This window comes from Podarcis erhardii (assembly GCF_964252035.2).
Source record: "Podarcis erhardii genome assembly, chromosome: 4".
Taxonomy (NCBI): domain Eukaryota; kingdom Metazoa; phylum Chordata; class Lepidosauria; order Squamata; family Lacertidae; genus Podarcis; species Podarcis erhardii.
Genome location: NC_138508.1, coordinates 36038861 through 36060313, shown reverse-complemented (window position 1 = coordinate 36060313; position 21453 = coordinate 36038861). Strand labels below are relative to the sequence as shown.

General features: G+C 40.8%; 4 protein-coding genes across 14 annotated transcripts in view; 2 read left to right on the top strand and 2 right to left on the bottom strand.

Annotated features, from left to right (window-relative positions):
* Positions 1 to 1476: 1476 nt before the first annotated feature.
* TRMT10C (tRNA methyltransferase 10C, mitochondrial RNase P subunit) lies at positions 1477 to 6371 on the bottom strand. Of its 2 annotated transcripts, none has more exons than XM_081859773.1 (3): positions 6285 to 6371; positions 5074 to 5129; positions 1477 to 3519 (listed from the first exon to the last, which is right to left on the bottom strand). In XM_081859773.1, exon 3 carries the CDS (start codon positions 3474 to 3476, stop codon positions 2190 to 2192), a length of 1287 nt encoding a protein of 428 aa, XP_081715899.1. In that variant the 5' UTR covers positions 3477 to 3519; positions 5074 to 5129; positions 6285 to 6371; the 3' UTR covers positions 1477 to 2189. The 2 variants fall into 2 exon arrangements, with proteins under 2 accessions (XP_081715899.1, XP_081715900.1); XM_081859774.1 differs by lacking the exon at positions 6285 to 6371 and adding an exon at positions 6145 to 6284.
* Positions 6372 to 6528: 157 nt separating this feature from the next.
* TXNL4B (thioredoxin like 4B) lies at positions 6529 to 9025 on the top strand. The gene is made up of 3 exons (XM_081859850.1): positions 6529 to 6744; positions 7451 to 7602; positions 8269 to 9025. Exons 1-3 carry the CDS (start codon positions 6544 to 6546, stop codon positions 8432 to 8434), a joined length of 519 nt encoding a protein of 172 aa, XP_081715976.1. The 5' UTR covers positions 6529 to 6543; the 3' UTR covers positions 8435 to 9025.
* A 193-nt stretch (positions 9026 to 9218) lies between these two features.
* Positions 9219 to 21451, bottom strand: LOC309340749 (putative protein ARB2BP). 5 transcript variants are annotated; one of them, XM_081859791.1, is made up of 3 exons: positions 21304 to 21451; positions 10998 to 11062; positions 9219 to 10451 (listed from the first exon to the last, which is right to left on the bottom strand). In XM_081859791.1, exons 2-3 carry the CDS (start codon positions 11001 to 11003, stop codon positions 9402 to 9404), a joined length of 1056 nt encoding a protein of 351 aa, XP_081715917.1. In that variant the 5' UTR covers positions 11004 to 11062; positions 21304 to 21451; the 3' UTR covers positions 9219 to 9401. The 5 variants fall into 5 exon arrangements, with proteins under 5 accessions (XP_081715917.1, XP_081715919.1, XP_081715916.1 ...); XM_081859793.1 differs by having other exon boundaries at positions 21387 to 21404; XM_081859790.1 differs by lacking the exon at positions 21304 to 21451 and adding an exon at positions 14017 to 14151.
* The window catches only part of SENP7 (SUMO specific peptidase 7), a gene marked incomplete at its 5' end in the record, with an annotated part of 43461 nt that continues 35713 nt past the window's right edge, over positions 13706 to 21453 (top strand). For 4 of the 6 annotated variants that reach the window (XR_014156071.1, XM_081859633.1, XM_081859631.1 and 1 more), the window contains 2 exons: positions 13706 to 13976; positions 20360 to 20409. Coding sequence is in view for 5 of the 6 variants with exons in the window: in XM_081859633.1 (XP_081715759.1) it covers positions 13706 to 13976; positions 20360 to 20409 (321 nt within the window). Of the gene's footprint in view, positions 13977 to 18151; positions 18270 to 20359; positions 20410 to 21453 lie in introns of those variants that run through there. The other 2 variants (XM_081859630.1, XM_081859632.1) reach the window with 2 other exon arrangements.

The window sequence follows — 21453 nt, the reverse complement described above, 5'->3', positions numbered from 1 at the left end:
GGTATGAAGAGGGCAGTGCCAAGACAGGCACAGCAAGAAGTCTCAGATTGCTTTGGAAGGACCCAAGAGAGATTTAGACAGCTGTAGAAAGGCAGGGACTTTCAGTCCCCACAGCTGTCTCATAGGATATATAAGATAGACTGGGAGGAGTTGCTGTGCTCACTAGGTCTGTTCTCCTGAGTTGACTGTTTCCTTGAGTAAAGAGTTAACTTCACTTATCCTCCTACACCAAAGAGTCCCAAGTAAGCTTAGCAGTCATGGGATAATGGGCCATATGTTCTTCTGGATCAGTAATTGTTTAAGGAGCAGCAAGTAGAAACAAATGGACAGTTTTCACAGAGGGTTATAACAAATGGGCCCCCTCAAGCATCTATGTGTGACTGATGCTTTTTAACTGGTTCATAATGATCTGGAATTCAGGGTGAGAAGTGAAGTAGTCACGTCTGCTGATGACATCAAATGGTTCAGGATAATAAAAGCAAAAACGGGATTTTGAGTTCCCAAAATGATCTCTCCAAACTGGGTGAATGGGTATCAAGAAGAACAATTCAATGTATGCAAGTCAAAAGTGATGCACATTAAGACAAAAAAAACCTTAACATATATGCTAATAAGAGTGAATTGGTAAGAAAAGGTTTGGGGACAGCATAATGAAAATGTTGATTCATGCACAGCAGCTGTGAAAAATGTGAATTCTGTATTAGGGGTCATTAGGAAAGAAACTGAAAAGATGTATAAATTATGCAAGTTGTAGAAAGGTTTCGTCCCTGTCAAAATACCTGGAGTAATCTGATGAAACTGAATATAGGAAGATTCAGCAAAACAAAAGCAAGTACTTCTTCATACAGCACATAAACTGGAATTTGCTGTCAGACAATGTATTGATGGCCACCATTTTGGATGGAGTTGATGGAGAATAAGGCTACAGTGGTACCTCGGGTTAAGAACTTAATTCGTTCTGGAGGTCCGTTCTTAACCTGAAACTGTTCTTAACCTGAGGTACCACTTTAGCTAATGGGGCCTCCTGCTGCCGCTGCACAATTTCTGTTCTCATCCTGAAGCAAAGTTCTTAACCCAAGGTACTATTTCTGGGTTGGCAGTCTGTAACCTGAAGTGTCTGTAACCTGAGGTACCACTGTAATAATAGTGGCTAGTCAGGATGGATATATACTACCTCTGTATGCCTCTGAACACCAGATGCTAGTGAACATTCATATTCTGCTTTTGGGCTTTCCATAGACATGTACTTGACTATTGATGGGTCACGAATCTGATCCTGCAGGATCTTCTTATGTTCTTTGAATTGGTTTTTCTATTGTATCTTTTGCTGTAATTATCAGTTGTTCAATGCTTGGGTGGCCCTTGGGCCAAAAAGCACCACATAAGCCACAATAATGATTATGGATCCAATTTGTTATTAACATTAAATATCTAGCTTTTTCCTTGTAAAAAAAAAGGCCACATAACTAACATAAATCAAATAAATTTCCATTTATTTTTCAATGCGACCACAACTAAGCTCGTATTTACATACATCTACGTATTACCGGACTATAATGGTCATATTTGCTATTTACCAGAAAATGTAGGTTCCTTCTTGTCCAGCAACTTTATAAAACAGATAAAATTCATTGTGCTGCCCTAGCATTCAGAAATTGTTCCTAGTACAGCAACAGCAGCATGCTGCTGAACTCTCACTTGCTTCAGGTCTGAGCTAGCCAGTAGGGGCTGAAGAAATCTATTCTGCTTTACCAAGTATTGGCACTGACACCCTGGACATAAGCGTCTGTGGATCTTTTGAAGCCAAGGGTGCTTGTGAATGATATAAACATTCATGACCTCATCTTATAGTTAAGTATTGTGAGGGAAGTTCATTTGGCATCCACAGCCTGAAAACCAATTCCCTTACTAGAATAGGGTAGTGAAGGAGTGAAGGTTACAACATGCACTGTCACATTTTGATATTATTGGGCTCTTGAATAACTTCTGGAACTTATCACTGAATATTGAATAACAGGCAATAAATATGTCACATTCATTTTTGTAGAAAAGCATGTTCTTGTGTCACTTTGGCTGACACCCATGCAACTCAAGAGCTAGAGAAAAGTTTAAGCAGTTAAAATCTTAAGGTTAAATCTTGATTTAATTCAAACTTACAATTAGTCAAACACTGGGTGGCTAACATGCTATTAAGACACATCTTCCCACCAGTTTTTCTGTGTTTGCCGCCTGGAGAAATTTTGTGCGAACTGCTTGTGTGCCTTTCTTTGACCAGCCATTTTTTCATGCAACTTTGTTTTCTTCCATGTGTCAATTTGCTGCTTTGACCAGGAAGACGTATCCACAAAGCCTTCATGTTTTCTTTGTGGAACAAACTGCAGAGCTTCCTTCCAATTCCCAGTATCTTTCAGTGTTAATAAGATGCGCATCATTTGATCTAGAGTGAGATTTTTGGCACCCTCCCCCCATTGCAAGCACCTATCCAAAGGAAGGCGTGCTGTTGCCAAGTCCAGCCGTTTTGCATTAGCAAGGGAGAGTCCAGTCTTCATTGATTTATCAACTATTGATCCAATTATATAGATCTTATCATGCTCAAATGTTTTCATCACATTGGGAGAATCAGCAGTTAAGTAGACAAGTTGGTCTTTTGGAAAGACTTCAACATAAGACTTTTCTGTCACAGTCACAAACAACTTGTCCCATGCTTCTCCGTAACGTTTGACAAATTCTTTGTGATACGGACCACCTGCTTTGAGATTACAATAATGCAAGTGAAATGGGTCCAAAGCTCTACGATTGGCCCCTTCACATTCCATCAGCTGTTTCACTGTATTCTCCATTTCTCTGTGTGACATATAATTTTCATAGTTCATATCATACACCAGAGGCTGACCAAAGATCATAGACTGGGCTGCTCTCCAGTTGTACATGGCATCCTGTGACCTAGTCCAAAACTTAGGGAGAAATGTATTTGGTAGCTCACCACCAGCATTTTCCTGAGTGTTTAACATTCGTTCCTTTTTTGCTTCATTTCGTTTTTCTTTCTTTTCTCTGTCAGCTTTCTTCCTGTTTTCTTTTATAGCCAAGAATTTTAAGTACTTCCTTATGGAACTCTTGGTGGGACATTCGTTTAAAGTCTTGAAATCTTCTTCGCTAATATTTTCAGGAACCAGTCTGCCCGATAGTCTCCACATCTCAATAAGTTCCCTAGTAACCGCTAAAGGAGAATCTTCTTCACTCTGTGATGTTCTTTCAGTGGCTTCTTCTTGCTGTGCAGACCGCATTACATGTTTCCATCCATCCAAATCTAGTTTCTCAGTAGCACTTGGGGAGGAATCCTTGTTCAACCAAGCCGACAAAACCAAAGTTCTACAAGTTATGACTCTGCTGGGCATTATTAAAAATAATCTCCTTTTTGTCCCATCTGATGCTGCTAATTGGAAGACAGATCTTCTAATAATATTAAATAGATGCATATTTTAGAAGTTTGTAATTGGAAATGTGATGTTCGGCTGTTATCTGCAATTATACATGGAAAACAGAAGATAATTCAGTATTAGCAAGCTGAAGCTGCTCCTAATCTTAACTACCTTAAAATACTGCTCACTTTGTATGTCAGTAAAAACATGCATTCTATTTTTTTAAAAAAATATTTATTAAGGTTTTTTTTTAATAAAAGAAATGCACAAATAATAAACAACATTAGTTATGTCATAACAAAATCTCATAACTTCTTTGGACTTCCTCACGTCTCCTACTCCCACTTACATCGTTGAAAAATTAGAAAACATGCATTCTAGTCTTGTAATAGAGCAAGGGAGGATTGATGAAGCTTGTCTAAAGGTGCCGTTCTGTACCTCTTTACCTAGAAGTAAACTCAGTGGGACTTTCTTCAGGGTAAAGATTTAAAGGAGTGGGGGAACCATGGCCAAAAGGCAGCCTTCTGAGTGTTTCTTCTGACCGACAGGACCCTTCCTATGCAATGCCACACCCCCTCACTAGCCCTCCTTCATGCCCTGCTTGAGTGTACCTGGAATGTGTCACTGAACTGTAATAATGTCATTTACTTCCTCGAAGAGGAGGAGGGGTATTGTAGAAATGGCTGGTTTTTGGGTGCCTACAATCCACTGCTCCACCCTCTTTTGCCCCTGACCCTGCCCTCCACTTGCATACAGCCCCTGGAAGTCTCCTCATAAGGGAATGCAAACCTAAAACTAAAACAAGCTCCCCGAGCCCTGATGAATAGGATTGTACTGTGGAAATTAAGAGACTTTAGGCAACTGAAAATGCCAGTTGGAGAAATGAATGTGATAGATACTGAGAAATAAAAGGCTGGACATAAAAGGAAGAGCTGGGGTGGGACAAAGCTGTGGGATGCTTCAAAGGGAGGGATAAGTTTGTGTCTTATGAATAACTTGTTGGAAAACTCAGTGTATGGATTTAAGGAGGAGCATTAGAGTTCCTCAGTTCAATAACCCTGCACTCTATCATAGCTCCATGTATTGATATTTTAATAACAAATAACACTGAAGAACCAATAGAATTATCAGCCTTTTCTCCTTTCACCCTCATAGGCCCTTCACTTACATCAGCAACAAAGTCATCCAATTTCAAAGCATAATGCAAAGTCTTCCTAACTTGGAAAAATAGGTTATGCACTTTACATCAGACATTTATTAAAAACTCAATATTTTGAAATAAAATGTTTAGAAATTCATATGAGAAAATACATTCAAAATGCATTTTTAAAAACCCAAATATTAATGTGGAAACAGCATGTACAAGACTTGTAAATGAACTCATGGGAAAATCTCACAGACCAGAAACTTTTTTATATGCCCATCTTTAATTACAGTACATGGGCCCCACTAATTTCAGTAAAGCTTTCAAATGAGCTCCATCTGCATTACCACCCTGATTCAAAATAACTTTATATATAACTAATTATATTGCTGGTGGCCAAATTCAATAAACACAATTTGCAGTCCTAAAAAGAGGACTAGGAGCAATTGGGCCTCCAGCCAGAAATATCTATGAAATAAGAAGATTGGTTTTATAGAAATATTAAGTTACCTTTCCTTTTGTCAAGTATGCAGTTACTTGCTACTATGCTTTGAAGCCCACGGGTTCTGGAAGAAAACATAGGTTTGAGAATATTAAAACTGGTTTCCACATGGTTAAAGTGCTTTAAGAAATAAGAAGTTTGACAACTTTCCTCCACTAATGATCAGCTGCAGCATCATATGGAATTGTTCTCTAAGCTGCACAAAAGCTACATGTCATATAGAACTTTTTTGAAGACTTCAGATAACTCTTTTAAGGGTTTTTCCCCCCCAGATCAGTCTTCTCAGCCCTGTGTTTCCTTTATCAGGACACCTCCCTTTTGCCATCTACACCACTGGGGAAGAGAAACCAAAGAGCCATAGTTCAGTTGTGGAGCACTGTGCAGACAGTCCCATATTCAATCTCCAGGTAGACTATCCTGTTTGAAACCCTAAGAGAGCTGCAGAAAATTCTAAAACAGATGGACCACTGATCTAGCTTGGTATAAAGCAGCTTCCTATGATCTTTTAACTCCAGACAAGGAAATCAGTTGCCTTTTTTATAAAAGGAGAAGCAGGAAAAAGAGGGAGCTATCTGTTTCTCCATGGCAGCGGTTCTCAACCTGTGGGTCCCCAGATTTTCTTGGACTACAACTCCCATCATCCCTGAGCTGTGGCCTTGCTAGCTAGGGGTGGTGGGAGTTGTAGTTCAACAACATCTGGGGACCCACAGGTTGAGAAAGGCTGCTCTATGGAATCAACATTAACTGCCTTGTGCACTTCTAACACCCATCTTCCAGCTCCACACACAGTCGTTCAAGTGTGTTCCTCACAGAAGCCACAGTAAAAGACAGCTAAGTGCACTTAAGCCCATTAGTTTCAACCAGATGGAGGCTGCAAACCTAGAGCATACAGCAGGCATGGCCAAACTTGGCCCTCCCCATGTTTTTTGAGACTACAACTCCCATCATCCCTAGCTAACAGGACCAGTGGTCAGGGATGATGGGAATTGTAGTCCCAAAACAACTGGAAGGTCGTTTGGCTATGCATGGCATACAGGTTTACCTAGGAGTAACTCTTAGCTGGACTCCAGGGGACTTACTTCTGAGTAGGTACACCCAGAAATCCAGCGTGCACCAACGCAACTCTATATATTTGGAGGCTCGTAATGCCGTTCACATTCTGCTATCCCAGCATCACACCCGCTCAGAAAATATTTTCGGCGCCATCCTAAACAATCACCTCAGACTGAAGCTCCGCGCGCTCCACTCCTCCGCACATGCCCGGTCCGGCTCCAATCACCTTCCCGCCGGAAGTGGGTATGCAGATGCTCCCTCCCCCCACCCTCGAATAGTTCCGCTAACGTCACCAGGCCAGTTATCCATTTCCGAAGGAGCTGAGCAATCGTTGCCACTGGTTGGCCAGTTTCCGAGCCAATCACGAGGAGCTGCAAGAAGAGCTTCGCGACTGCCCTCTTTTTGCGCGAAAGAAGCTTGTGCGCATGCGCTCCGCATGGGTCGGTGGCCGCGCTGCAGCAGCTTGTCTGAGCCTCCCGCCTCGCTCAGTCGCCATGAGTTTTTTGCTGCCCAAGCTCGGCAGCAAAAAGGAGGTGGATGAGGCAATCAAGAGCGTGGCCGAGAAAGTCCTGGTCCTCCGCTTCGGCAGAGATGAAGATCTTGTCTGCATGCAGCTGGACGATATTGTGAGCAGGCGAATTTTGCTCCTTGCAATTGCATTTTTTCTCCTCACTCCCAGTAGGAATTTGTCAGACACTTTTTCCCCACACGCACACCCCCACGGCTGTGAACAAAAAAGAGGACATTTTACTACCAGAATTCCCTTGAAAGTTTTCTGTGTTAATAAGAAGCAATTTAATAATAAATGTTTTATTAATAAAGTAACATCTGCGTACGTTGTGCTTTACAAAGAACGGGTGCCATGCAGAGGCTTAAGTATAAAAATATAAAAATGGAACTCAGGAGGCCAGGGGAGGGAAAAGGAGACACGGGGTAAAAATATCAGCCACTCTTTGGAAGACTCTTAAATTTCATTTTTACTAGTTTATTTTACTTTCCACTTTAAAATATTTACATTACATAGAAATGTATGGCAAGAGATAGTGCTTTGGTATCCTGGTCCTAACCCAGATTACCAACACTTCAGCCCTACTGATATTTTGACAGCACATAGTTGTGCTGGTGTTGGCCCCAGAAGTAAACGGACATTAGTTACTCCTTCATGTCATTCCCACCCACCCACCCCCCCCCCCGCAAAAAACAACAACAACCCACCTGCACTGGTGCTTCAATTATCAATCTGTTCTCAAAATGTGTTAAATTTAATTCAAGACTTTATTTCTTGCCCTCTCATATTGGACAGTATAACTTTTTATAACCTTTTCTCTACAGCTTGCAAAAACATCTCATGACTTAAGTAAAATGGCTGCAATTTACTTGGTGGATGTAAACAAAGTGCCAGTGTACACCCAATATTTTGACATCAGCTATATTCCATCAACTGTCTTCTTTTTCAACGGGCAGCATATGAAAGTGGATTATGGGTAAGTTGGTTTGCATGTAACCCAAGTACAAGCTATTCTTGGAATAATATTTGTTTGTGACCATTTGTGATGTTAGCAAGCGGCAGCAGGGGGCCCCATTAGCTAAAGTGGTGCTTCAGGTTAAGAACAGTTTCAAGTTAAGAACGGACCTCCGGAACGAATTAAGTTCTTAACCCGAGATACCACTGTGTACCACATTTAACAGGATATATATACCTTTTAATCATCAACGCCTCTAAGCCAGGGGTAGGGAGCCTCTGGTCCACCAGGCCTCCTTATTTGGTCAGCCAGGCTGTTTCATGCAAAACTATCCAGCCCACCTGTCAAAATTGGCCCATGGGAGTGGGCCCATACGGTTCCCCAGCCTGCTGTTAATTGGTTTGCAACTCTCCATCCAGGTAAGCAAAATGCAACATCACAGTTAAGAACATGTTCCAGCCTGGCCAAAGTACTTGAGGAAGAGTCTCAAAGCCTGAGGTAGAGTCTCAAAGCGCTACATTTGGCCCCTAAGCCTGAGGTTTCTCATCCCTGCTTTAAAGACTAAATGATTTGTGGCATGAGTTTTTTTAGGGTTCAGATTTGGAGCTATGACTATTTCAGAATTTAAGCTTGTACGTTGTTGTTCCAGCTTTCATTTACTTTGTTCCCTTTTGCTTTCCTACTTAGATCTCCAGATCACACTAAATTTGTGGGAAGTTTCAAAACAAAACAAGACTTCATAGATTTGATTGAGGTGATTTACCGTGGAGCAATGCGTGGAAAACTAATCGTACGAAGCCCAATTGATCCAAAGAATATTCCCAAGTATGACCTTCTGTATCAAGGCATTTAATGCTCCACTGGGAGAGGAGCGACAGGTGGAATATGAACTGCTTAAAGCTGATGATTCCACGTCTTCTCCAAACATCTGCCAATTGCATTTTGAAAGCGAATGGAAGAAAGGAGCTGAGACTGGTCTTTTTTGTACACAGGATCATATTGGTCAGCCTCAGAGACAGACATTCATTAATTCATTTTTCAATGGAATTGACTGGAATTGCTTAGGCTGCAACTTATTTAATTCTAATATGTCAAAGAAGCTGCAGGAGAGTAATATGTTATTGTTCTAAATAAATGCTTTCAGGCTATATAAGGATATAATTAACAAGAATCATTCTAGAGCTACCATGTCCTGTAGAAGCGTCCTGAAGAAAAGGTAAAAGTAATGACTGGGTTTTTATTCTGAAATGTTTTAACTACTCCCACTATCTGTCCTAATTTCCCAGCCATCAGCTGAACACTACATCTACAGAAATAATAAGGTATTTCTAGTTGCACAACCCAAAATGGGAAATTCTCTTTTGGAAAAGGATGGTAGGTGGGAGTTTAAATGTTAAAATTGGTTTATTTAAAAAATAAATATTTTAAGATATTAAGAATTAAACTCAACTGTATTGTGTCAAAGTATGATGATACAGTAGGAAGGATGAAGGGGTAAACCCATCTTTCAATCAAAGTTTTCTCATTCTTTTTGCTATGCACTGAAGTTTCCACTCAAAATTGCAATGTATACAGTGATTTATTCAGATTAAACCCCAGACTTTTCAAAGGAAGGAAGTAAGTTTTGCCAGAAACAAGGAACAGTTGTTACATTTACTTTCACATAAAGTTTCAGAAATAGAAATGGGACAACAAATATTAGATTGGTAATGGTATGCTCCGTATTTAGATAAAGTACTTTTACCTCAACAATAAGCTTAAGCATCGAAGCTAGTACAAAACTTCTATTAGAAGAAAAAATGGCTATGAATAACAGATGCTTAACTTGTTTTAATTGATTTGCTCCTTGTAAGAATAGGTGAACGACTGAACGGCTGTTTAGTGAAGACTTTCAGTGCACTCTTAAGATAATTGAAAATGGACTGTAGACTAGAGGAAGGAGCCAGGCTATAATTTTCAGTTCCTGTGGAGACTGTAGGGCAATCCACTTTCACCATAAAGCCTATTGACTTATCTAAAGGTTCACTGTGTGATACCCACTCTCGGCAATGTTTCCATATCCAGGCCTGCACCTGCGAAATGCCTTGTGTCTGGTGCGGTGTGTGGTGTGTGGAGTCAATAAGTGCAACAGCACCTACTTTGTTCATTACCTCTGAAGTTCTCTGCATGAGGAGGTCGATGAAAACCAAACCTCCATAGCCATGGGCAATGAAAGCCACCTTTTCGGCTGTGCTCTTTGAAATGAAATGGTCCCAAACGTAACTTGTATGCTCTTCAGGACTACTGCTCGCTCTCTTTGGGACTGCCACGGGTAATTGTAGTGGAGACGTGGAGTCTTTTTCCTCAGACAGGCTTAAGCATTCTTGTTCTGTCTTCAGTTCAAGGAAGTTATCATTGGGATTTAAAACAATCACTCCCCAAGAGCACTGCAGAGCCTTTATGATGAATGGTATTTGAGATCCGTGTTGGAGGCCTTCATGAACGATGACTTTTCGTCCCCACTGACCTGCACGGAAAGGTCCCTTGTCTTGAAGGAGGACGACTAGAGTTGAGCAATTAGTTAAGGCATTCTCACTCATGAAAAAAAAACTGCAACGTTCATTGTCTGGAGCATTTGTTGGGATGTAAACCTTTTGCAGTTTGCATGTCTTTTCCAGGAGCTCGAAAACATACTGCGTAATTAAGTATCCAAGAAATTGATAATGTCGGTGATTAGCATTATCTGAATCTTGATAATCATAAACAAAAGGTTCATTGGTATCCATATGCCTAAGCTCCCCATTTTTATTAAAGTCATATTTGAGAGTTTCTGGACATTCTGAACCATTTATTAGTTTTCTGAAACTCAAGTCTTCATTCATCTGTGACCACTACAAATAAAACAGACAGATCATGACATAAACAAAAAAACCCATACATTTCTTAAACAACTATATTCAAGTTCTTGTAAAAAATATTGTAGAAAATCTTAAAATATCACTGTTCAGGTGGGGATGGCAGTAAAAATAACTTAACTTAAATCAGTGCAACTTAAAAAGTGACAAATATTTCTGTTTGTTGCATTTGTATCCTGTTCCATTTTCAAAGTAGCACAGAATGATGAGAGGTTTATTAGATGTTTTAAAGTGCTGGTGAGGCCCAAACCCACTATACTTCAGTGTAAAACTTTAGTAGATACCTTCAGAGTATTCTCTGAACTGGGTAATTTTAGCCACCACTGTAGTAACAGATAAAAAGTAGATCAATTTAAACCCAGGATATATTTCTAGTGTACTTCTACTTGACTTTTGCCAGTCTCCAGTGAAGTGCCAAGGCTATTGGTGTCAAGACTTCTGGCTGTGAAGCAAACTTTTCCCTCAGTCTCCTCTCCCCTTATGCCCCCTGCACAGACACCCCTAAATACAGAACATACTTACATTCATGTTGCTTGAGAATAACAGCAAAGGCTTCTAGATACTTCTGGATATTTTGCTTCAGAGATCTGTCAGAACAGAGTCAACTATTAAGATGTTGTAGTTCAGGGCTTATTGTTTCCTAATCAAGTATAGCTATGGTGCCAAATTTAAGGGCAAACAATTTACAAACTCAGTTGTGCACCACATGCTAAAGATAGGCATGAAAACTGATAATGTGGGAAAGTGCTTCCTAATCTTTGTTGTATTGAGGTTTCCTTGTTCTTTGCATTTCATCCAATTCTTTAATTCTGTAAGCACCATACTGAATTCTTAAATTGCTCCCAAGTTAAAACTGCCATACGTGCCCTATATGGCCAAAACACATACAACATTACACCTATGCAATCCACGCAACTTGAAATATGCAGTATGTAGAATATTGTATGCCTATTCCTTATGAATGTGATGTATGAAACTAACCTTGATACTTAGGGGGTTGTAAACCTACATATGCCCACAATACATATCTAAACATCTACTTGTGCTTCACAATTTCTACTATTCAACGGAAGTTATTTTCAAAAAAGCATTATAGGACTGCAGCCTTATTTATATTAAGAAAATTACATGCAGAAAGATATAACCAAAATCATATACACACATGCAGAAGAGGAAGCAGCAAACTTAGGTTTCCAATTTTATGGAACTCCCAGATAAATGTAGACCCTGTCCCCGCCTTTCCTCCTCCCTCTCAGGAGCCTCCTGGCTATTAGACCAGTCCTGACTTATCAAGACCTTGAGAAAACCAGACATAAGGAAACTCCTTCACACCTTCTTATAATTCAGGTCCCATATCTGTTACATTCCTTTGGGAAGCACAGATAGAAAAGGCCATTAGGTGGCTATACATCACTTAACAGGCGTTAATTAAGAAACAAAGCAGGGACTGAATTACTTCAAGCACTTGATGGATTGCAGGTTACAAAAACAGGGAGGAGCTTCAAAGGGTATCTGAAAACTTTCCACTAACTTCCTTTGACACATATGAAAAAGCAGGCAATATCTTTCAGCAAGCATTTCTGTTTACAGAAGCAAATGGCATTACAGTGGACGCTTGGGTTGCAAAAGTGACCCGTGCGGGAGGCACGTTCGCAACCCGCAGCGTTCACAATCCACAGTGTCTGTGCACATGCAGGTTGTGATTCAGCGCTTTTGCGCAAAGCGTGATTTAGCACTTCTGCGCATGCGTGACCACCGGAACCCGGAAGTAACCCGTTCCGGTACTTCCAGGTTTCGGCGCATCCATAACCCAAAAAAATGCAAATCTGAAGAGTCTATAACCCGAGGTATGACTGTAGTTATGTTACATACAGACTAGAAATACATTTCTAAGATTCTACACCCTCTCCTTTGAATTTCTGCTGAATACTTAAGACATTTTTTTAATCCCAGCAGACAGTTTAACTGTATTCTAATTTTATAGTTTTAACTTATTTTTATCTCTCTTCTAATCAGTTACTTTTACACCCTTTAGGTATTACAGTGGTACCTTGGGTTACATGCGCTTCAGGTTACACACTCCGCTAACCCAGAAATAGTGCTTCAGGTTAAGAACTTTGCTTCAGGAGAAGAACAGAAATTGGGCTCCAGCGGCGTGGCAGCAGCAGGAGGCCCCATTAGCTAAAGTGGTGCTTCAGGTTAGGAACAGTTTCAGGTTAAGAACGGACCTCCAGAACAAATTAAGTACTTAACCCGAGGTACCACTGTATTGTAATTAAGTAGTATATAAATTATCAACAAAAAAACTCCACAAGATGCACAGGTGTTATGTGGGGGGGGGGGGACTGCTCCTTTTCCCTTATGGGGTACCCAAGAGCCCATATAGAGTCCTTTTGCAGGTTCTCTATTGGTAGGAGAAAATAACAGAGACCAACCAGAGAATATTGAGAAGCAAAGCAGCTAGTAAGCCTGATCTTTATTAAAGCTTGGACGCTTGGTTTGCGAACGTGATGCACTTTCGCAACCTGCAGCGGCGCGTTTGCACACACACAGGTTGCGGTTCAGTGCTTCTGCACATGTGCAAAGCACGATTTACTGCTTCTGCGCATGCGCGACTGCCGAAACCAGAAGTAACCCATTCCGGTACTTTCGGGTTTTGGCGGGTCCTTAACCCAAAAAAACACAACCTGAAGCGTCTGTAACCTGAGGTATGACTCTGTGTGTGTGTGTGTGTGTGTGTGTGTAAATATATATTTAAGACCTTCAAATTCTTATAACAGTAATCTCCTGCTGTAACAGAAGTGAAGATTTTAATATTGCTGGGATTGAGCACAACTGTGTCTACACCTCCAAGCAGAAAGGAAGTTTAAGCCAAGTCATATGAACAATACTGTAGTTGAAATGGGTGAGAGTGTATCTTTAGAAAGAGAAAATGAAAGGGAAACATGATAGCAGTTAGAGCTATGTTTAATTAGCACAAAAGGGCAAGTACATCTCTTAGCAGGGCGTCACTTCATCTCTCATATTCCGTTTTTTCCAAGGGGCAAACCAGTAACCTTTTTCTCCCTTCGCTCGCGCAACACCCCCTGTGTGAAAAGGCAGGCAAGCGCGCTGCAAAGCTCACTCAAGAGTGGCTTACTATTTTTCTCCCTTTAAATGAACCAACGCAACCACCCCACGTTAACTTTTTAAAAAGCTTTGTTTTCCCGTTGCAGTTTCGAAACTAGACCATGAAGGGATGGCGGGGGGGGGGGCGAGGGGAGGGCCTCCTCAGCCAGCCCCGGAGAGGCCAAGTGGGGCGGAGAGAGGCCCGAAAAGCAAGGAGGCTGATGCGCAACGCCCGGCACGTGGCCGCCTGGCTCGGCTTTCCCACGCAAGAAAAAGCGGCGGGGCGGCGCCTGGGCCGGAAGTGCGCAGGGCAGACCAAGCGGCTCCCGGCGCCACTCCGGATCGACAAAGCCGAGCGCGCTCGGAGGGCTGCCGTGGCGTCCCCGCGGCCAGGTGAGAGGAGAGAGCGGGGTGGTGAAGGGGCCGGACCTACCCGGGGTTTGTTTTCTTTTCCCCGGAACACGCCCGGATCCGCTTCCTTTCTGAGGGATGCTGGTCCTGCGGTCGTGATTGCATTTTAAATACTCCCAGGCGCCATAAATAATGTGATGTTTGTCCCAGCAGAGACGAGCGGGTGGGCTCGGGGAGGGGGCTCCTCTGTCTTTTTAATGGGGGTTGACGGCGTAGCCCTTTTGCCAGTGGGTCTTTCTTACTGCCATGTAAACGCAGTTAGGATTGCAGTCTCAGTCCCTGTGCATGCTTACTCGGGAGGAAGCCGGGCTGCTTTCGGTTGGCGTCCACGTCCTAGTTAAACGTACACAGGGGGTTGTAAATCCCCAGGTTTGTTGTATTATGCGTATCGCGAAGTGTCCTAAACGACTAAACAACAACAACGAAGCCCTTGCCTACCTGTCTTACAGAAAGGAGTCCTTGTTGCTGCAGCAGCGAAAATAAGCGAGAGCCTTTTATTGCCTTGGAAATTTTTTTTTTTTTTTATAATAATTTTTATTGATTTTACAACATAAACAAAAAACAAAACAAACATAATGCGACTTCCCCAAACCTCCCCTTCACTGCATCCAAATTTCAAAATTTTTAGCAATTCTTCATCTCATTTTTATATTTAATTCTCCTTAAAAAGAGTTTCTGCTTTATAAATTTCGATTTATAGCTGTAATTCTTAGTGTCCAATCCCCTGACATCTTAACATTCCGAAATTTTACAACAATTTTTAAGATAGATTTTAAATTTTTTCCAGTCCTCCTCCACTGTCTCTTTCTTCTGGTCACGGATTCTGCCGGTCATCTCTGCCAGTCCCATAAATTCAGTCACCTTGGTCTGCCATTCTTCCAGAGTAGGTAGTTCTTTAGTCTTCCAGTACTTCGCCAAAAGGATTCTTGCTGCTGTTGTTGCGTACATAAAAAAGGTCCTATCTTTCTTTGGTACCAATTGGCCGACCATGCCCAAGAGAAAAGCCTCCGGTTTCTTTACAAATGTCCACTTAAGGATTTTCTTAATTTCATTATAGATCATTTCCCAGTAGGCCTTAATCTTTGGGCAGGTCCACCAAAGGTGATAAAAAGTTCCTTCACATTCATTACACTTCCAGCAATTGTTATTGGGCAAATGATATATCTTTGCAAGCTTGACTGGGGTCATGTACCACCTATAGATCATTTTCATTATGTTCTCTTTCAGGGCACTACATGCCGTAAATTTAATACCTGTGGTCCATAACTGCTCCCAGTCAGCAAACATAATATCATGACCAATATCTTGTGCCCACTTAATCATAGCTGATTTAACCGTTTCATCTTGTGTGTTCCATTTTAGCAGCAGATTATACATTCTAGACAAATTCTTAGTATTGGGTTCTAGCAATTCTGTTTCTAACTTTGACCTCTCCTTCTGAAATCCTAGTTTTCTGTCCTGCTTAAAAGTTTCATTAATCTGGTAATAATGTAACCAATCTCGGACTTTAGGTTTCAATTTCTCAAAACTCTGTAGTTTCAGCTTTTCACCATCATATTCTACAATTTCACAATATTTTGGCCAGTCTGTATCCATGTTCAATCTTTTTACCGCCTTAGCTTCCATTGGTGACAGCCACCTGGGGGTTTTACTTTCAAACAAATCTTTATATCGATTCCATACATTATACAATGCTTTCCTAATAATATGATTTTTAAAATTTCTATGTACCTTTACCTTGTCATACCATAAATATGCATGCCAACCAAAACTATTATCATAACCTTCCAGGTCCAGAATGTCTGTATTCTCAAGAAGTAGCCATGGTTTCAGCCAGCAAAAAGCTGCTGCTTCATAATAAAGTTTTAAGTCCGGCAGGGCAAAGCCCCCTCTATCCTTTGCATCAGTCAAAATCTTAAATTTAATTCTGGGTTTTTTGCCCTGCCAGACAAATTTAGATATATCTTTCTGCCACTTCTTGAAACAGTCCATCTTATCTAAAATTTGCAATGTCTGGAACAAAAACAACAATCTCGGCAATACATTCATCTTAATTACAGCAATTCGGCCTAACAAGGAAAGTCTCAATCTTGACCATATATCGAAATCTTTCTTCACTTCAGCCCAGCATTTCTCATAATTATCTTTAAATAGATTCACATTCTTAGATGTTAAGTTCACCCCCAGATATTTTACCTTTTTAGTAATTTCCAAACCAGTTTCTCTTTGAAAACTATCTTTTTCCCCCACCGTGAGATTTTTTTCCAACACCTTTGTCTTGTGTTTATTCAATTTAAAACCTGCTACCTGACCAAATATTTCAATAAGTTCCAAAACTCTTTTTGTACTAGTTTCTGGCTGTTGTAGTGTCAAAACTAGGTCATCTGCAAATGCTCTTAGCTTATAATGTTTAGTTCCGACCTGTATACCTTTAACCAGCTGGTCTCTTCTAATCATGTTAAGGAAAACCTCCAGTACCGATATAAACAATAGAGGGGAAATTGGGCATCCCTGTCGTGTCCCTTTCTCTATTGGAATTTCATCCATAACCATACCATTTACAATAAGTTTGGCCTTTTGCTCAGAATAAATTGCACTTATACCATTTTCAAAGTTCTTGCCTACCCCCATTCCTTGGAGATTCCTCTTCATAAAGCTCCAACAAATATTGTCAAAGGGTTAGGGTTAGGGTTGAAGGCTGAATTCTTCAAGAAGTTGCATGAGACTTTAATGGACTTTTTGGACTTTAAAATTATAATGATGGGTGACATGAATGGAGTCGTCTCTACAAACATGGATAAGGCCCAAAGACAAACAATATCTAATGACGGAAGACTACCAAAGACTTTTTTTGACCTGACTGACACTATGGATCTGATCGATATTTGGAGAACTAGGAACCCTCTGGAAAGGGAGGGGACTTTCTTCTCTGAAGCAAAAATGACATGGACTAGAATTGATCAAATATGGATTTCTAGTAATCTGGCATCAAAGGTTAAAAAAACAGAAATCTGCCCAAAGACCTGCTCTGACCACAATGCTGTCAAGATGGAAATGAAACTGTCAACAGCTGGAACCTTTAGATGGAGAATGAATGACACTCTCTTTGGAGATGGGGAAATTTGCAAAAAGGCCCAAGAAACACTTAAAGACTACTTCGAGATCAATTTGAGATCAGACACAGAAAAAAGAATCATTTGGGACGCAAGTAAAGCCGTGATGCGTGGCTTCCTAATACAACAGAATTCAATAAAGAGGAAAAAGCAGAATGAGAAGAAAGAGAAAATTTGGAATCTAATAAAAGAAGGGGAGAAGAAATTGAGATCTAAGCCTAAATCCCAGGAGATATTAAGAGAAATAAAATTCTATCAAACACAATATATGGAATTGACGAACCAGGAAATAGAATGGAAAATTAAACAAATGAGACAAAAGACTTTTGAATCTGCAGATAAATGTGGGAAGCTACTGTCTTGGCAACTGAAAAAGAGACAAAAATTGAATACAGTGACATCACTCGAAGTAGATGGGAAGTCTATTAATAAACCAAATGAGATAAGTAATTGTTTTCAAAGTTTCTTTAAGAAATTATACAAACAAGGGCCAAAAAATGAACAGGAGATAGAAGAATTTATTGGAAAATACGGACTATCAAAAATCTCTGAAAACAACAGAAGGAGTTTAAATGAGAAAATTACAGATCAAGAAATAGAGAGTGCCATCCAGGATATGAAGCTGGGAAAATCACCAGGACCAGATGGATTAACTGCGAGATATTATAAAGTATTGAAGGATTGGTTAATACAACCATTGAAAGAAGTCTGCAATCAAATTTTGGAGGGGAAAAAGGCTCCCGAATCGTGGAAGGAAGCATTCATCTCACTTATACCAAAGACAGAAACTGAGAAACATCAAGTCAAGAATTACCGCCCTATATCACTTTTGAATGTGGATTATAAAATTTTTGCAGACATTCTAGCAAAAAGATTCAAAAAAGTGCTGTTAGAGGAGATTCACAGGGACCAAACAGGCTTTCTACCAGGCAGGCATTTGTCAGACAATGTGAGGAATATTATAGATATTCTAGAACTTTTGGAAACTGACATAAATAGAAAAGCTGTTTTGATTTTTGTGGATGCAGAGAAAGCCTTTGACAATATTGCCTTGGAAATTAACGGATTTTTATGCCATCAGCACTTGGGGGCTCGGGCCATTTCATCAGATGCATGGTGTGTTATCCCCGGTTCACCCAGTCATTGATAATAACAGGAATAGATAAAATACTGTAAACATTGAGGCAATAGAAAAGATGCAGTCTAGATGTACAGATGTTTCTTTGCAAGGTTCAAGTTCAGAAAAAGACAATGATTTAGCTATGAAGCTTTTTTATTACAGTATTTTGTCTCCAGACCAAGAAAAGGTTTGACTCTGGCATTTTGGCATGTCAAGCAGCTAACTGTTAATTACAAAAGTCTTGTTGAAAGAAGAGTGAGACTCTTGTTGTCAGGTGATTTTTAGAGAACAACTTTTTTTACAGTGACATTCAGCTTTTGGTTTTTGTCCCCCCCCCCCCCCAGTTGTTCATTGATACAGTCATAACTCGGGATAAATACGCTTCAGGTTGAGCACTTTCGGGTTTCGCCACTTGCGCATGCGCAGACGGTCAAAATGACATCACGCGCATGTGCAGAAGTGGCGAAACGTGACATGCGCAGACGCGCTGTCGCGTCTTATGTTCTGTTCGGGATGCGAATGAGGCTCTGCAACGGATCCCATTCGCATCCCGAGGTACCACTGTATTGTATTGTGTTCTTGTTGCTGTCGTGGTGGGTTAATATCTCTATTTCACACACGTGTATGTGTTATGGGGGAGGTGTATCATTTTTACTCTCCCAATTAGAAATGCAACACTAATAGTTAACTAGCATTAACTTGGGCGGGGTGTGTGTGTGGGGGGAGGCTCCTTCCAGGCATCACTGACTGGCCTTCAGAACACTTCCAAGGCTGCATTCCAGCTGGTTCTGCTTTGCACATTGCATATTTTTGCTTGGTTGGGATGTGCCCTTGAACTCTGATATTGCCTCTTGCTTAACTGGATGAAGGACAGGCAGAGAGGTATGTGCATGTGTGTAGGAACTCGCTTCCTTTACAGACATAACATTTACACTTGTTGCTCTGTCTGGTCAGCCTACCGCTGGCCTCTCTGAAGGTTTCCCAGGAGGGAATGTGGCTCTCACGCTAAAAAATAGGTTCCCCAACCCTGCTGTAGATGTCTCACACTACCACTTTCCCAGCATCTCTTGCCAAACCAAGCCTTATGGATCACTACATGTCAACCCACAAGGAGATATGCTAACATTACTAGTGATTCACTGAAGAAGAGTTTGGATTTGATACCCCGCTTTATCACTACTCTAAGGAGTCTCAAAGTGGCTAACATTCTCCTTTCCCTTCCTCCCCCACAACAAACACTCTGTGAGGTGAGTGGGGCTGAGAGACTTCAGAGAAGTGTGACTGGCCCAAGGTCACCCAGCAGCTGCATGCGGAGGAGCGGTTCCCCAGATTATGAATTTACCGCTCTTAACCACTACACCACACAGGCTCTCTGAGTGTGCACCAATTATAAAGAGGAGCACGACCCAAAATCCAGACAGAACACAGTACCTATTTGATCTGGGCTATTGATGTTGTAGTCCAATCTGCCAAAAGCCACTCAGAAATTTAAACCCAATGGGTCTATTTAGACTCATTTACACATAATGTTCAGTATAGCTAGTGCAGAAAGGGGTGCGGAATAAAGGGGGAAAGGAAGGAACATGACTGGAAGAGGAAGAAGAGGGAGGAATATGCCAGTCCATGGGTCATTTTCAGTTTCCTCTCCATTGTAGCATTACATTTGTACAAGGCCTGTGTCAGAATTGTTTTAATAGTCTAAATCTGTGATGCAGAAGATGCCGTACCAATTAGACCTTTTTCTTTCAAAGTAGCGCTTAGCATAGAAAAGGCTCCTGGATTGGTGGATGTTCTGTTTCCCAATCAACTTTGAACTTGCCAAACGAAACGGCACAGACCAGCTTTTTATCAGTTAATGTCCTTGGCAGTAGCAGAAATGAAAACAATAGGCATGTCGTTAATGCTGCCTCCTTATGATTTGAAGTCCTTGGGATCAGCAGTTGCCTTGGAGCTGTATACAGATTTTGGAGAAAGCAATCACCAGAGAAACATTTTTATTCACCCGGGATGTGCCTACCTTTAACATCTGGGAAATATGCATTGCCTCCTAATGATACTTTAATTAGCTACTTTTGGAAATGCTGATTATAACATGATTCACAATACTGCTACTTTCTGTCTGCCTTGTACAGCAGCAACTATGGAGGGACATGGAAAAAAATCATCATCAAGTCAGCCTAAAGTAAGTTGTCCTTGATCTGCATCCATTATTTTGGGAGTGTAGCTCATAATATTTGGTAGCTTTTCTAAAATGTCACCATTTGGATGGATCGGAATAACATTTACATGTAAATAAACAAATGTATGCCACATTCTTAGAAATGAAAAATACATGAGCATAACTACAACGACCGTAAGATTGACCTATTTGGCAAATTAAAACTCTTATGTCTAATGAATATTGCTTTTATATACGTAACGTTGATATATGTTTGTACTATTACTGCATTATACATGGGGCTGCATCTAAAGACAGTTTGGAAACTTCAGCTAGTGCATAATTTGGTGGTCAGGTTTCTTACCTGGACAAGATGGTGTGAACGTATTGCACTGATCCTGGTCCAACTGTACTGATTATCAGTTAGTTTCCCAGCCCAATTCACAGTGTTGGTTTAGACTTAAAATGCCTTAAATGGCTCTTGTATGAACCAACCTGGACCTTGGGATTGTCATCTGAGCCCCTTCTTCTTGTGTCTCCTCCATGAGGAGGGTGGCAATACAAGAGTGGCCCTTTCCTGCAGTGTCTCCCCGTTTGTGGAGTGCTTGCCTGGTGCCTTCTCTACCCATCTAGGCACCAGGTGAATATGTTCCTCTGTGAGTAGGCCTGATTAACATTCTATGGTCTGTTAAATGTGTTTGTGAGGGAAGGGTTATTGGTTTTTGTTGTATTATGTATTTTGTGTTCTCATTTTATATTTTTATGTCGTGAACCGCCCTGTGATCTTTGGATGAAGGGTGGTATACAGATTTAATTGTTGTTGTTGTTAAATGCTGCTGAGCATGCTTTAACAGTATTCAAAATAAAAGTAAACTAAAACCAGAACAGTCTGCAGAGTTCACAGATAAGTAGCCTTACTTGTTGCCATCTTCACTGGAAGTCTCACAAGTTCAGTGCCCAGAGTTCCAAATGCGAATATCATAATTTACTAGTTTCTGTACCTTAACTCTTTTTTCCTCGAAGGTTGTGTGTGGAGTTCAATGTTGTTTTGTTGTTTTCTTTTCCATT

Excerpts from the sequence above, each read along its gene's own strand:
- TRMT10C (XM_081859773.1), bottom strand. The coding sequence starts at position 3,476 with ATGCATCTATTTAATATTATTAGAAGATCTGTCTTCCAATTAGCAGCA.
- TXNL4B (XM_081859850.1), top strand. The coding sequence starts at position 6,544 with ATGCGCTCCGCATGGGTCGGTGGCCGCGCTGCAGCAGCTTGTCTGAGC. Across the intron at positions 6,745-7,450 it reads GCATGCAGCTGGACGATATT|CTTGCAAAAACATCTCATGA; the intron begins GTGAGCAGGCGA and ends TTTTCTCTACAG. Across the intron at positions 7,603-8,268 it reads CATATGAAAGTGGATTATGG|ATCTCCAGATCACACTAAAT; the intron begins GTAAGTTGGTTT and ends TTTCCTACTTAG.